Source organism: Diabrotica virgifera, chromosome 8 (genome assembly GCF_917563875.1).
Source record: "Diabrotica virgifera virgifera chromosome 8, PGI_DIABVI_V3a".
Classification (NCBI taxonomy): Eukaryota; Metazoa; Arthropoda; class Insecta; order Coleoptera; family Chrysomelidae; genus Diabrotica; species Diabrotica virgifera.
This window is the reverse complement of record NC_065450.1, coordinates 218,751,990-218,767,961: the sequence shown is the minus strand read 5'-3', so window position 1 is coordinate 218,767,961 and position 15,972 is coordinate 218,751,990. Positions and strand designations below refer to the sequence as shown.

Genomic DNA, 15,972 nt, shown 5'->3' with positions numbered 1-15,972 from the left:
CAGACAATTTCTACGTAGATTACGTACATTAAAACGCATGCATTGGGCACGGGAAACACTATGTGTTTATGGCGTTGTTTAACAAATAAAAACTTAATTTTTAGCAATGCAAATAATCAAAACCGATAGAATTTGACTTGAACTTTCAAATGCAGTAAGCAGAATTGCTATTTTATTGAAGTTATACTTCTTTACCGGCGATAGAGGGTGATTTTTTTATATGTTAAAACCTATCAGCCCGGCGCATGCGCATTATAACTTTGTTCTGATTGGATGTTCAAATGACATGTCAAAAATTATCCGATATGGCAGCTGTGGTTTGGAGGTAAAGGTAAAGGTAAACAAATGTATAATATATTAGTTTTATTGTTGTGAGGACAGAAACAAAAAAGTTTATAATATTGTAGTGACTTTTAAATAGTTTTTAAAAGCAACAGGTACGTAATAATTGTTAATGTATCATGGGTATAAACTTACCTATTTGATCTGCCAAAATACATAGTATGTAATACTTTTATTTATATAATTTGATTACCATCAAAATTTCTATCAATATTCACCTAATATATTGTTTATTTACTCTATGTTTTGTTGTATTTTTTCAATTCTAAATCATTTCAATTCAAAATTAAAATAATTTGATCAATTTTCAAAATATCAAAATATCACAAGTTTAATCCGTTTAGTTAGTCGATCTTCGTAAATAATGACACATACTGTCCGTGGCTAAGCGGAGAAGGCGAATGAATTCCAATACCAACCGCTCTTATCAGCGGTGGTTCGAGTCCCAATAGAAACTTTCTTTTTTGTTTTTTTCAATACATTTTATGATTGTAAGTATATTTATTATATAATTGTATTTTCAGAAAATACGTATTTAGTTAAAAAAATTTCGACAATTAATGTTCAGACATCATTTGTGGCTTGTTTAATGTGTTTGTGTGTGTTTTATTCTTTTATTATTTTAATTTTTGGCACTGTTCTAATAAAAATGTTTGAGAAGTAGTAAGTATAAATTAGTTTAATATTTAAACAAAATATAAATAAAAAGTATATTAATTTCGTTTAAATCATATAATAGAAGTATAACTTCTTGCGTGCGTACAAAGTACACACACATTCTTTTTTTTTAATCAAAAGTTATTCGGGTTCAAAAATTGCACTTTTTCGATTTTTTGAAAGTTCAACCGCGTTTATCTCGAAAACTATGCATCCTACGAAAAAACTTGTAAGACCATTTTTTGCTGAGAATCACCCAAAAAATACAAAAAAATGTTTTGTTTTGCGAAAAATCGCTGTTATGTAATTCCTCAAGTTCTTTGTTTATAACAATCTTATCGACATCCGGATCAACTATTTCCCAAAAAATTCGTGTTCTACTGGTCAAAATACATAAAAAAACTTGGGTAAGTCCATCTGAATTAAGGAGGCCGTTGTACCCCCCTGGCGACAGGACTAATATACATTTAGCCATATCTTCATTTTTTTAAATAAGATTTTTTGCATCTGGTTTTGGTAACACTTTGGAAAAAGTCACGCGTCGCCACTGTAGTCTTTTAAATACATTTTACGGTAAGTTTTATTTTTTGTCACTCTTGTATTATCATAAAATATAGAAACATTAAGAGCAGCACTTGCTATTATGTCTTCACCTTCTGTTTCATGGTTTCTTTTCTGCCGTCTAGATAAGAAGGGAACTCGACCTTTCTGAGATGGTAGAATACCTGCTTTTTTTGCTTCAGAACACATCAGAACACCCACTGGCTGATTTTAAGCGAGTGCGTAAATATTTGTTTTAGACATTTCATGTTACAGTTTTATGGTTGATTGTGTGCCTCCATCCTGCAGCAACATCGTGGACATATCAGCATTAATTGAAGAAAATGAATTGGAAGATAAATTACCGACAATGATGCCAACGCTAACTCCCATTGTACCCCTAAATTGTATGAATAAAAAATATGTAGGTAGACGAGAACGTTTTGTTTTTATTGTATCCCTATGAACATTCGAGAATTTGGTCAAGTTTGGAGTGGTGTAAAACCTTCTTCTTCTTTAAGTACCGTGCCCAAATTTTTAGGCGTGGGTAGCTTCCATAACAATTTGCCGATATCGTTCTCGATCTTGTGCGGCATGTAACAATTGATCTGCTGATAAGCCAGTCCATTGACGAAGGTTTCGGAGCCATGAATATTTCTTTCGACCAATTCCTCTTTTTCCTGTAAAACCTAGATAAATAAATAATATTAAACCACTTTATAATGGAAATTGTTCGTTGAAAAACCCTCTACAAAATTGCTGTGATGTCATTTTCTTGTAAAATGAACTCTAAAAAAGTTATAACCTCCAAAAAGGAAACTTGTTACAAAATTTTCACTTATTTTTGTGTATACCTAACTTTTTTGTTGGTCATCATCATCCAGCCCTTTGCGTCCACTGCTGGACATAGGCATCCCTCATTTTTGTCCATTGTTCTCTATTTTGAGCACTTTGCATCCAATTTCTTGACATTTTCTTGAGATCGTCAGTCAAACGAGTAGGTGGTCTTCCTCTACTTCTTTTGTCTAATCTCGGCCTCCACTCAAGTAATCTCTTCGTCCACCTCCCATCACACATTAGGGCGACGTGTCCGGTCCAGTTCCATTTCAGGGTGGCAGTAAAATCAAAATTTACCCTCGTGCCTAAAGAAGTATAACTTCAAAAAGTTAGATAACACACGGAATTGGACCAGAGACCTCTCGATCTCCGGTCGAACGCGCTACCGCCGAGCCAAACTCCCTTTGCTTTGACAGCTTACAAGATTTCTCATGCATACTGACAAATTCAATAGACCAAGTGAAAAAATACTTTAAAAGTTAAAGTAAATATACTTAAACTAAAAGGGAAGTTCCCTAGGTTGGCTGTATACCATATAGTTAAAAAACTCTAACAAGAAGTAAAACCACTTCTATGTAAATTGGTATATTTATTAAAACTTAAAAATCCCAATGGATTGAATAAAATATGTCCAATTCAGAACGTTTTCAGACCTATCGGTCCATCATCAGTGAATGTGCATACTTGCTAAATAGCCCCAGAACCAAACAATGGTTGAATTTAAAATTCGATTTACATTATTTAAAAATAATATTCAACAGGCTAAACGCCGATGTTACAGGATATTGCCTATGGGAACATGGTGAAACCCTACCAAAACCTCAATCAACCATCTTAGGCCAACTTTGACTATAAAGTCACTTTATAGTCAAAGTTGGCCTAAGATGGTTGATTGAGGTTTTGGTAGGGTTTCACCATGTTCCCATAGGCAATATCCTGTAACATCGGCGTTTAGCCTGTTGAATATTATTTTTAAATAATGTAAATCGAATTTTAAATTCAACCATTGTTTGGTTCTGGGGCTATTTAGCAAGTATGCACATTCACTGATGATGGACCGATAGGTCTGAAAACGTTCTGAATTGGACATATTTTATTCAATCCATTGGGATTTTTAAGTTTTAATAAATATACCAATTTACATAGAAGTGGTTTTACTTCTTGTTAGAGTTTTTTAAATATACTTACTATTATAATAAAATATTTTATTCCCGAGGAAGACAAATCCAGACACAAAAATTATAATAAATAATACATTTACTAAAAACACTAATATATTCTTTTAATGACTTATTTGCGCTGATACATACATAATTTGAAAGATTAGCAACGAACTACATACTGTCTGTCTGCGCATGCGCCAGGCAAGTATAAAATTTCACCCTCGGTCGTAAAGAAGTATAACATTATCATCAATTCATAAAATAATAAATTTATAGTATTATCAGTATCAGTAGATATTTTTTTCCACATCTACTTAGAGATTTAAATGAATTCAGATCGGCAAACATTTCATAATTTTTTAAGTTGTAAAATAGTGATTGTATAATTTTATTGTTTAGATAATAATAATTAAAATGTTGCATATTTTAAATCTCTTATCGGAAATATAAAATATTAAATGTTCAATCCTATTGATAAGTTACAATTTCTGAAATATTAATGCTTGCGTGGGAGAGCATGCTCATTTATCATTTATGGATTATTTTATGTTCTTGTAGACATTACAATATGTATATGTAATAATATTATTATTCAGCTGGATATAATATAACTGTATTTTATAAATATAATGATGTTTTGGTTTTCGTTAATCAAATTATTAACATTGATAAGGAAAAGCTAGATGTAATAATATAACTGTATTTGATATGTTTTAAGATAGGGACAATTAGAACGCTGGTGAACTGGCGCGCTTACTGCTGGTGCTTACCAGCGCTTATTTTCAGCGTTTATCTGCTTTTACGTCATCATCATCATCATGTAGCGCTACAACCCTGGGTGGGTCCTGGCTCCTGGCTGACTGTACAACTTTCTTCCAATTTGTTCGGTCTTCCATCAACCTAGGGTCAAATGGGATGTTCATTTTCCGGAGATCTGCTTGGATGTTATCTCTCCATCGCATTCTGGGACGTCCAAGTGGTCTTTTGCCTGTAGGAATCTTCTCCCATACGAGTCTTACGAGTCTCGCTTTTACGTGGATAAGTAAAAAGCTGTATAAGCTAAATAATGTTTTTATTAGACAATGTCCACTTAAAAATTTTACATATAGGAAGGTTGGAGTGCATAAAATTGCACCATGAGTACCACCATCCCTTTTCGCAGCTAAAAGTTGATAGTCAGAGACTCTTTAGATACATGAGGATGAAGATAAACAGTTTAATTACATCCTTAGTAAAATAGAAGAAAGTTTATCAAAAAAGTTGATAAATGCTTTTATAATATCAAATATTGTAAATACACTTAAACGCTCCCAAATAGGGGGACAGACAGACAGGCATGAAACCGGAAGTATATATTTGTTCTCGTCTTGCTAAGGCGCGTCGAATAATATATCGCTTATGCTATTTCGGCGACTTTAAAACAGTACATCCGGTTGCAACTTTAAAACCGAAAGTCCGGAGTCAAATTTCCCACCTTTACCAACATCCTTGGATTATAAGCTTTCATTTGATACGTCATTTGTCATTCTATCTGTGTGACGGCGCAAACACAATACCTGATTTATGTTTTGTTTCTCTTTTAACACAATTTCCTTACGAGTATCAGTAGCGGAACAGTTTTGACATAAATATGTTGTAAGAGCCCACGGTTCTTAGACATTTACTATGGTTGCCTAGTCCGACTGTGGTGGGGAGACTTGACTTACGTCACAAGAGTACACAAGCCTATTTTTAAATCTAAAAAAACGTTAAAATTTCATTATGTATTAACGTAATAATAATGTTATGAAATTTTAGAATGCCAGGTATCTACAGGCTGCAGTGTGGCCAAATTTATTACCTATTATTTAAATTCTTACAATAAATTATACAAGTAATTCTAATTCACATAATCCTAGCTGACCTCTAAGGACGGTATGTATTTAGTAGTTAATCCAGTCTTGATGAAAATTCAGTATAAGCGACAAATTTTCAGTACAGAATGGAAATTGAAGTCCTAAATTTCGGTAAATCTTGCATTAACCGTTGTATAAACGTGAACAACCGGTCCTGTTTAATTTTAAGTACCAAACCACCCAATATCAACAGTTTTCCATAATTTGGTATTATAATCCACTAAACATCTTTATTTCACAACTATCTTTACTATTTTCCATACATCAAAGACATAAAAATACCGATTAATCACATTACGATTCAAATTATTGTACTCTCGTGACGTAATCGCGGGCTTAATGTTCATTGGTTAGTCGGAGTAGGCAACCGTAGTAAATGTGTAAGAACCGTGGTCAGAGCCACTGATATTTTTGATTAAACTCGTGGGATAATGTCTTACTTAATTCAGACGTTGGAGTAAACTTATCCAATGGCTATTATAGTTTAAAACAATGACTACATGGGTAGAAAACTGGCTATTTTTAGAAATATGCATTAACTTACACCATGTAGAATATCAATTTTCTTATTGGAAAATTACAGTGACCTACTAAATTATTTTTATTTAATAAAATGTTCAGATAAATAATTGACTACTTTATCGTGCATTTCTAATATCTATTTAAGGTAGACGTTGTGGATAAATATTTACGAAATTTAAATTTTCTTTACCATGTCCATCAAAAAGATTTTAATTGATTACAAAGCCATGCATATATAAAGGACCAAGAACTCAGTCATTCTTGTAGGTTACGAGGAAATAAGTCTTAATTAGAGACCCGAGAACTCATCTTCTATGACTGTATACAAAGTCACGAGGGGTCAAACCTGGTGTGTACGGTGGATGCTCCAACAATTCGAAAGTTAATTCATGGATTTGGATTCAACCTTCGGAACGAAGATGGCACTTGAAGAAGAAGGAATTTTTTATATCGTCGCCTTAGTACTATAACTTGATAACTCCAAAATTGACGTTTTTGAGATAACTAGTTCACAAGATGAATTTTATTTGCCTCCATATTGTGTAAAAACTTGATAGCTCACTTCAAACGGGTTAAGTATTTATTTATGATTGACGAAAGTTGATAAAACTCAAATGCCACTAATATTCAGTGCTAAAACTTGACAAGATAAGTTATCAAGCTATTATTTAATCGAAATAATCGTGAATACGACATACACTGAATGCTATAACTAGATAACTCGAGTTATCTAGTTTTAGCACGTGTTTCTCTGAAACCATTGAACTTACCGCATAATTGCTATCTGTTTATTCGGTTCATTTTAATGCAAGAATTCGAGAATTGTTAGCAGATCTGGCAACCCCCATGGAAGAGGGCTAATTTTCAACAAAATAATGTTTAAAATATTAGTTGTGTTAAAAAGTTCACTTATATGCGACTTAGCACAACATGCGACATTACCAAATGTTAACATTATGGTAGTGCTAAAAGTTGATAACTTTAATTTTTCATGTTTTTTTCCATATTGGAAAACAAATTTATACCATATTCCTAAATAGATCAGTTGCCAAAAAGTTAAGGAACAGTATTTTAGAGCCGCAGAGTGAATTCCGTATTTACCAACATCATGGGAGCAACACAAATATCTTTAAAATCTTTAAACTCGTTTATCTCAAAACTACTAATTTCGAGTTATCAAGTTATAGTATTAAGGCGACGATATGATGTAATAAATTTTAGGAACCTGTTTTAACAATATTTATTCAATATTTGTATTTTAGATTTAGACGATCTTAGAAGAATTTAATAATTTACTAATATGAATTTTTTTTTAATTTAAGATTTACGGGGTCCAAAACGAAATGCATAAATTTGGCTTCCTACAACTACTTGGGGTTCGCAGAAGCCACAGGTCCCTGCGCAGAGCATGCGATTCGGACGATTTACACGGATGGCATTAGTACTGGAAGTACCAGAAAACAGTACGGAACGTGTGCACTTCATGACGAACTGGAGCAGCTGATAGCCGAATTCGTAGGTGCCGAAGATTCCATCACCTTTGGAATGGGTTTCGCGACGAACTCACTCAACATTCCAACACTCGCATCGCCTGGTTGTCTGATATTGAGTGACGAGAAGAATCATGCCAGCTTGATATTGGGTATCAAACTTAATCATCCCACCGTTAGAGTATTTAAACACAATAGTAAGTGATTAAACAAAATAAGAAAACTATGTATACAAAACTACCGAGCCTAGTAGAGGTCCATGGCATGACTGACCATTGTTTCCCATCCCTTCTTGTCCTGTGCTTTTATCCTCTAATTTGTGACCTTGAGTCTTTTTAGATCGTCTTCTACATCCATTTTCCAGCTTGTTGTGGGTCGACCTCATTCTCCTATTGTAGCTTTTTCTATAGTCTACCTCTGGCATCCTCTGTATGTATTCTAGCCCGTGACCAGACATCTCGTAACGCGACAGTTCGTAACCGGACAACTGGTAACGGACAATTCGTAACAGCGACAGTTCGTAACGGCGACACTTCGTAACTATACAAATTCGTAACGGACAATTCGTAACGTCAAAATTGAATTATTCTGTTTATTTTTGTTAATGTGGAATTTAACTGTTGTTACAGTTATAATTAAAATTATGTTTATTGATTAACGGAAAGGTGGTGCAAGCTGGTCACCAGTCTGGACATGAAACAAAACAGCCGACGTGCCTGGAAGCTTATCCGCAATCTTGGCAACGATCCCGCTGCCCCGGCAGTCAACCTGACAGAGATCACACCCGATCAGATAGCCCATCGTCTTCTAATGAACGGTAAGACGACATCAAGAAAAAACAAGGTGAGAGCTCAACGGAATATCGACGAAGAAAGAGATGTTCTATGTACCTCTTTTTGTCTAGAGGAGATGAGAGGCGCGATCCACCAAATGAAAAATAATAAAACGGCTGGCCTGGACGATATACGAACAGTACAAATAAAGAACTTTGGACTAAAAACCGTAGAGTGGCTCGTAAAAATGATGAATTGCTGCATCCGTACATTACAAATCCCCAAAATCTGGAGTGGTTGCCCTCTTAAAACCAGGGAAGGATCCGGCGGATACAAAGAGCTTTAGACCTGTCTCTCTTTTGTGCCACCTTTTCAAGGCATTTGAAAGAATGATACTGAACCGGATCGCTGAATCTGTGGAGACTAAAATTATTCCAGAACAAGCAGGATTCAGACTCGGAAAGTGCTGCTGCAGTCAAATTCTTAATCTCACCCAACATATTAAAGATGGTTTTGAACGGAAAGAAACGGAAAGTAGTAGCGTTCATAGACCTAACTGCCGCCTATGACACAGTTAACCATTAACAACTACTCGCAAAACTCTATGAAACTACAAAGGATTTCCGACTAACAAGGTTAGTGATATGTCTCCTCCAGAATAGACGCTTCTACGTAACGCTCCAGTCCAAGAACAGTCGGCGGAGGGACCAAAAAAATGGGCTCCCATAGGGAAGTGTCCTCGCGCCGATTCTATATAACATTTATACACCAACGACCAACCGATACACCACCAAACAAGGCAATTTATTTACGCTAATGATACATATGTGGCAGCTCAGGGAAGAAACTTCAATGAAGTCAAAGTGAAACTGACAGATGCCCTGGGAGACTTAGCTCTATACTACGATGAAAACCATCTGAAACCCATTAAAAATAGTTAATGTGAAACCCAATCCCACAAAAACCCAGATATGTGCTTTCCACCTTAGAAACAAGCATGCCCGAAGGCCGCTGGAGGTAGAATGGCGTGGTCACATGCTGGAACACAACGAGACGCCAAAATGCCTCGGCGTACGTCTGGATTACCGATACCACTGTCAAGATATCAAGAAGAAAAGAAGTGCCAGAAATAATATCATCCGCAAGCTAACTAATACAAAACGGGGAGCACAGCCACACACTCTCCGCACTTCTGCCTTAGCATTATGTTTTTCGGCCGCGGAGTTTGTTGGAGCACCAGTATAGGCAAACTCTGGTCACGCAAAAAACGTCGACGTGGCTCTAAATGAAACGGTTCGTATAATATCGGGTTGCCTGAAACCAACACCTATCGAAGAGGTATACCCTATAGCTGGGATTGCTCCACCACCTATCAGGAGGAAGGTCACGTCAGAGGTAGAACGAAAAAAGCAGGAGACGAACCGAAGACACCCCTTATATGACCACCAAACTCAGTCAAGTAGACTAAGATCTAGGAAAAGCTTTCTGTAAACATCAAGATCCCCGAAGCGCCAGAGATGCGCCGAATACACCTATGGCAAGCGTCAGCTACCGCAACACATTTTCCTCCCTCAGAGGAAATGGCTGCTGGACACAATTTACCGTATCCGACTTGGAAAGCGCTAAACAGACTAAGAACCGGCTAGTAGCCTGAAAAAATGGGGATACCAGGAGCACGATACCTGCGACTGTGACGCCGTTCAGACCAGCCGGCATCTACTATCAACTATCATGCACAGAGATGAGAGAGACCTGTGCAGAAGAAGACTTAATTTTAGCAAATGACTGGGCCATCTATGTGGCCAACCATTGGAAATACAGAATTTAAAGTTGCTGGTGTTCCGGACACGGAAAACAAGAGTATCTTCTTTTTCGCTCTTATCTCCTTTTTTGTGAATGGTAATAATATTATTGTTTCCGACCATTCTTTGGTAATTGTTCTTCCTTTTATATTTTTTCGTTTAATATCTGCATTTCTTTATGCATGCGATTCCCTCAATATTTGAACATCTCAGATGTTATTTGGCCGTATCCTGGACTTTTGTTATTTTTTAGACTCTCTATAACATTTTTAACTTCTTCCCTAGTGGGAGACATCTCGTCGATATTATTTGGATTTGACTGTGTACTTGGATATTCTTCTTCGCTATCTAAGTTTTTTTTTCCATATTTTCTTGTTCATTCATCAAATGTTCGAAATGTTCCTTCCATCTGTTTAAAATGTCTTTTTCAAATTCATTAGACTTTTTTCATTTTCAACGAAAACCTTTCGTTTATTAATTCGCAAAGTGTGTGTGTTATTGCGTTGCCATTCCTGCAATACTTAGAGCAGATTTACCTAGAGCAGATGGATTCTTATGTAGTTTTGTCTTCTGAATTCAAATGTGAAAACGGCATTTTGATATCTCTAACCGTCTTCGAGAAAATGGACCTCAAAGTCTAAAATGTGACGTCACAATCCTTTTATTTTCTGCCGACACACTAAACGTCAGCTGAAATCGTTGCTAGTAAGTAGGCTAGTTTTTTAATCTGAATTTGTTAAGCAAAGCATATGTTATTTACATTATTTGAGTTTGACACTTCGTGAATGTCAAACTAAATTTTAAATAAAGTATTAATAAAATATCAATGACATTTGATAGTGAATTTAATTATTATATAAAATAAATACGATGTTCAAAAATACAATTTGAGTATATTTTGAAAGCAATACTTTATTAACAATTTTAAAAAGGTTTATACGAGTATACGGCCTCCCCTTTAATGGGAATACCTAATGATAAATGGACTGTTCCATTTGTTATAAAATGAAAATTGTTATTAGAGTCGGTTCGCTAAACTCAGACACAACTGACTAGTGATTTTAGTAGGTATTTTTTTGTTTTTTGCCAATTTTGCCAAAATTGGCAAGGTTACTAATTATTTAATTAGTACTAACCATTTAGTAATTATTTTTTTTTGCCAAATTGCTAATATTGCTGACTAAACACTAGCCAGTGGTGTCTGAGTTTAGCGAACCGACTATATGAAATGTTGTTTGGAATAAAAAATTATGGTCTGATATGTGCAATTACATCCTTCTAATGGAAAAAAATATTTGAAGATTTTTCTGAAATTATGGATACCAACATTTTCATTTATAACTCTTTTATTTTTAATTTGACGAAGAAAAGTTATTCTTCATAAAAAGCTCTTCATGGTCTAAGATTTATGATGCAACCATCATATATCAAATTTTATTAATTTTTATACAAGGTATATAAAAAATATGAAATTCGATCAAGAGTAAAGTACCTTTATAGTTCACAACACTTAAATTAGAATGATATAATTGCACATTAAAACATAATTTTTGATTCTAAACAACTTTTCATAATAGCAATTTTCCATATTATGAATTAAGGCCATGGGTACATAATTCGCAAATATTTTACGGCTATCCCTACCTTTTCTGTCTTTACATGACAAATTCACACTGGTATGGATATGTAAATATTACTAGAATGTCATTCTACTTGACAATGTCATAACTAACTTAAAGATATGGCTTTTGAATGTTCTTGGATAACTGTTATTTTTTGTATAATTGCAAATTATTAATTCAGTTAATAAATGTGATAATTTTTTCACTAACTATGTATTCAGTGATTGTAATAATTTATATGTACCTACAACAAAAACTAATACTCGATCGAGAAAAGAGGAAAAGTGTTAAAGTGATTTTTTAATAATATATTATTACTATGGAACGCTTACAATTTTGAACATATTTAACAACAAAATACTTGGATCACAGAATATATCTTGATGTATGCTCTGCTTCTATCTTCCATAAATAATACACAATAAACAACTTTTTATAAAGTTCACGTCTTAAATCAATTATTTATCAAATACACTATATATCAATATTATTTAGTCAACAACTCAAAATATTCCCGATTCATGTCAAATATTTAAAATTGTCACTGATTGTCAGTGTCTGACTGACAATATTCTATTCGACTGAGTGCGTTGTGTGACAAAGATAGATTTGGAAAATATTACCACGGACATTGTGTTCATTTTTTTCGAATCCTGAAAAAACCAATAAATATTTTTGAAAAATCTAAACGCAGAATGAAAGACAAAATTATTACCGAGGGCCGAAAGTCCCTTAGAATAAATAAAAAGTTTATTACGAATGAGATATTTGAAATTAAAAATAACACTAAATTTTCTCTTAGTTTTTCACCCCTGTAACTTATTAAAATAAACATTATAGACGTTCTCAACTTTCGGCCCTCGCTAATAACGTAATCTTTCAACTGCGTTTAAATTTTTCAAAAATACTTTTTAGTTTTCTCAGGATTCGAAAAAAATGAATCCCCATTTGAATAGCATTCAATCCGAAAATACGTACCGATCCTCTTAAAATACGTAAATAAACAAAGTTTTCGTTACGATAATCCTCGCATTTTCAGCTTGTTATTTTTTATAAATAGTGGTTTAACACAATATCCTTTTTTTTTCGTTTTTTACTCTCGATACAGATCTCTTCTATCTTTAATTTTGTAATTTTGCTCAATCTTTCAAGAGGTAAAATTTTCATATTTGCTACAGAATTTGCAAAACTGTGGTTATTGATAATTATTTTCTGTCGTAGATGTTAAGCATCTAGAAAAACTCCTCCAAGAAGCCATCTACTATGGCCAACCCGGCCAACCCAACAACGAGTACAAACCTTGGAAGAAAATCATTATTTTTATCGAAGGCGTGTATAGTATGGAAGGAACCATAGGCCGCCTTCCGGAAATTATAGCTCTTAAGAAAAAGTACAAAGCTTATTTATATTTGGACGAGGCCCACAGCATAGGGGCCATGGGCAAGCACGGCAAAGGTGTTGTAGATTATTTCAACTGTGATCCCAAAGATATCGACATTTTGATGGGTACGTTTACGAAGAGTTTTGGAGGCGCGGGAGGATACATTGCAGGTTCAAAGGTAAATATTTTACTACAGGGTGTCCCAAAAGTTACAAAATATTTTTTTTTTATTTAAATTAACTTGCATGTGACATCTATGGCCATTAGCACGAGTTACAGTTTACATGGTAATATTATAAATTACAAATTATAAATATATAGTTAACATTAGTAGTAGTTAACATAAGTAAAAAAAGATCAGTTAACAATAATTATATTTTGTTTAACAGTTGATTCTTCTCGAGGAATTTGATAACCTTGTTGATTTGGTCTGTACTGTTGAGGACATCTTTGAAGTTAGGACTAATACCAAGCTGTTGGCGTTACGGGTATGTCCTATACGCAGTCTTCGTAAGATTGCCATGTTTTTCCGAGATAAACTAGGGCAGGTAAATAGGTTCACTGAGGGCTTAATTTTATGCAGCACTGAAGTAATTTTATTCCAGTGAATTTGCCAGGTGGATAGAGTGTGCTTCTTCAGTCTGGCTTTTAGATCATTACAGATTTGTACATTAAGTATGGTATCCATCGATGATGCAGCTTTTTTGGCAAGGCAATCGGCTTTTTCGTTACCACTAATGCCAACATGGGATGGTACCCATAATAAAGTGACTTTTGTATTATTTTTAGAAAAGATCGGTATCATTGGTGTTGGAGGTACATGAATTATTGGATGAAAGGCTTGCAACTTCGTCAGCGTCTACGGGATTTAATGTGATCTTAAGCTTTTTAGATAATCTTGTAATTCGATTTTTAAGCGATCTATCAGATACAGCTTGATATATTTGCGTAAGGTCTTCTAAAAGAGACTTAATGTTGGTGGTAAAGTTATGAGCTTCTTTGAGAGGATCACTGCTACCAAAGGAATTTTCCAGGAAGGCAATAAGCTGTAATGCTGTCAAAGAAAATCTCTCTGGGTTAGCACTAATTAATTGTTCAATAGTTGATTGAGCAGAGGGAGTAATTTTACCAAGTTCTTTGTCATCAGTTTTTAATTTCTTTTTAGGAGCTGTTTTAGGAGTTGCAAAGGCTGTGGGAGATTTATCATTTATAGGGTTTAAGTCTGGGGGGTTATCAGTAACCGATAAAGTGGGTGATTCGAGACTTGTGTCGGTAGAATAAGTTCTTTTGATGCAAGAATTTGAAGGTAAGGACACTGACATTAGAGACTGTTCATTTGGAATTATTAAGTCGTTATTAGTTGGATTGATTTCTTCTTTTGAGGAGGAGGAAGGACGAGACATAGTAGAAGGAGTTTCAAATGGGATTAGGCTAGAAGTTGTATTTTGAGAAAGATTGGTAGATATTTCTTGAGGGTTAGAACAGGAGTCTGCAGTGTGTCCAGATTGTTTACATAAGAAACATTCAAGTTTATCCGAAGTGATAAAGATTCTATTATTGTTATTTTCATGCGATATTAAAATTGAGGTATTTAATTCAAAGTTTTCTTTATCCGGTATAATATAGATAGAGCGTCGAAAACTGAAAATGTGAGCGTATTCGTCCTCAGGTGAGCCGCATCGGATAAAAGAGATAGGAGAAGCAAGTTGTAATCGAAGTTCTTCTTTAAGTGCTTGCTCTATGAGTGAATTCGGGATCGAAGGGCTCACGTTGGACAGTAGTAGCCTCTTTGCAGGTGTAATAAGTCTGCGAATAGATACTGTTTGATTTCTAACAGTAATGGTCGGATAATTTTGCAGAAGATTATCCACTACGGATAAGGAAGAAAGATATATGCATATACGCTGGTTAGAAATTCGTGAAGCAAAGGTTATTTCTTTAGGGGTAACAATTTCGCCGATTGCCTTGATGTATTCAAATAGCACGACGTCAGGAAGAGCGTTCATAACGATGGCGAAACTTCTACTGGGACATGATATTGCTGTTGTAGGTTTTTTTGGTGTGATTTTTGTTACTGCGGCGAAGCTGGGTTGTACTGTTTGTGATGATGTTTGAGATGATGTTGATGCCATAATTTGATTTTAATATTCTGGATGCCAAAATATTAAATATGTATGGCCAGTAAGAACTGGCCTAATTTTTTGGTTGTCGATATTTGCTGTTAATTAAAAATCGCCTTACCAGTATTTTTGTTGGTAAACACAGCACATTAACCCTTTCAGTCATCGTGTCCACACCGATGGACATCGATTTTCAAAGCATTCTCTTAAAACATCGATGGTTATTATCGCCCAAATCATTTTGTCCATGTGTGGGTACATGCATAAGAAAAGCATTGAATACATTGATAGCCATCTGTTAGTCGATTTGTGAAGCTATATAAAACGCAAAACAGGTTGCATTTAGCACGCTGTCGTGGTGGTGAAAACACGTGTTTGTTATTGGAACGATTTCTATTGAATAAACTTGTTTTTTCGTACAAATACCTGCTGATTTGGGTAAGTAAAGAGCATTAGTATAGTGTGTTTATATTATGTATCAAACTGTTGACTGAAAATATCTTATAAAGTGGTGTATATTTATATGTCCATGTAGATGGACAAAATGACTTAGGTATACTTATGCATATAAAAATTAGCAAGGTCGTGTTGTTTTAGATATCCATAAAATGGAAAGTTTACCGTCAACTAGTAAAGAAAAGAGATGGTCACGACCCTTGACTGAGGATGAACTTCTGGATTTACTCATGAAAGACGATGACTCAGAAATATTACGTTTGTCAGATGCTGATGACGCCAACAGTATTGCGGATCTAAATGACGTTTCCTCAGAATTTGGCGATGATATCCAAGATATTGAGGAAACTATTTTTGACGGATTGATCCAAG

At 34.7% G+C, this 15,972-nt stretch overlaps 1 protein-coding gene across 1 annotated transcript in view; it reads left to right on the top strand.

Annotated features, from left to right (window-relative positions):
- Positions 1 to 15,972, top strand: part of LOC114336423 (serine palmitoyltransferase 2) — an 81,855-nt gene that overhangs the window by 44,231 nt on the left and 21,652 nt on the right. The window contains exons 5-6 of the mRNA XM_028286788.2: positions 7,279 to 7,643; positions 12,865 to 13,202. Coding sequence (XP_028142589.2) covers positions 7,279 to 7,643; positions 12,865 to 13,202 — 703 coding nt within the window. The remainder of the gene's footprint in view (positions 1 to 7,278; positions 7,644 to 12,864; positions 13,203 to 15,972) is intronic.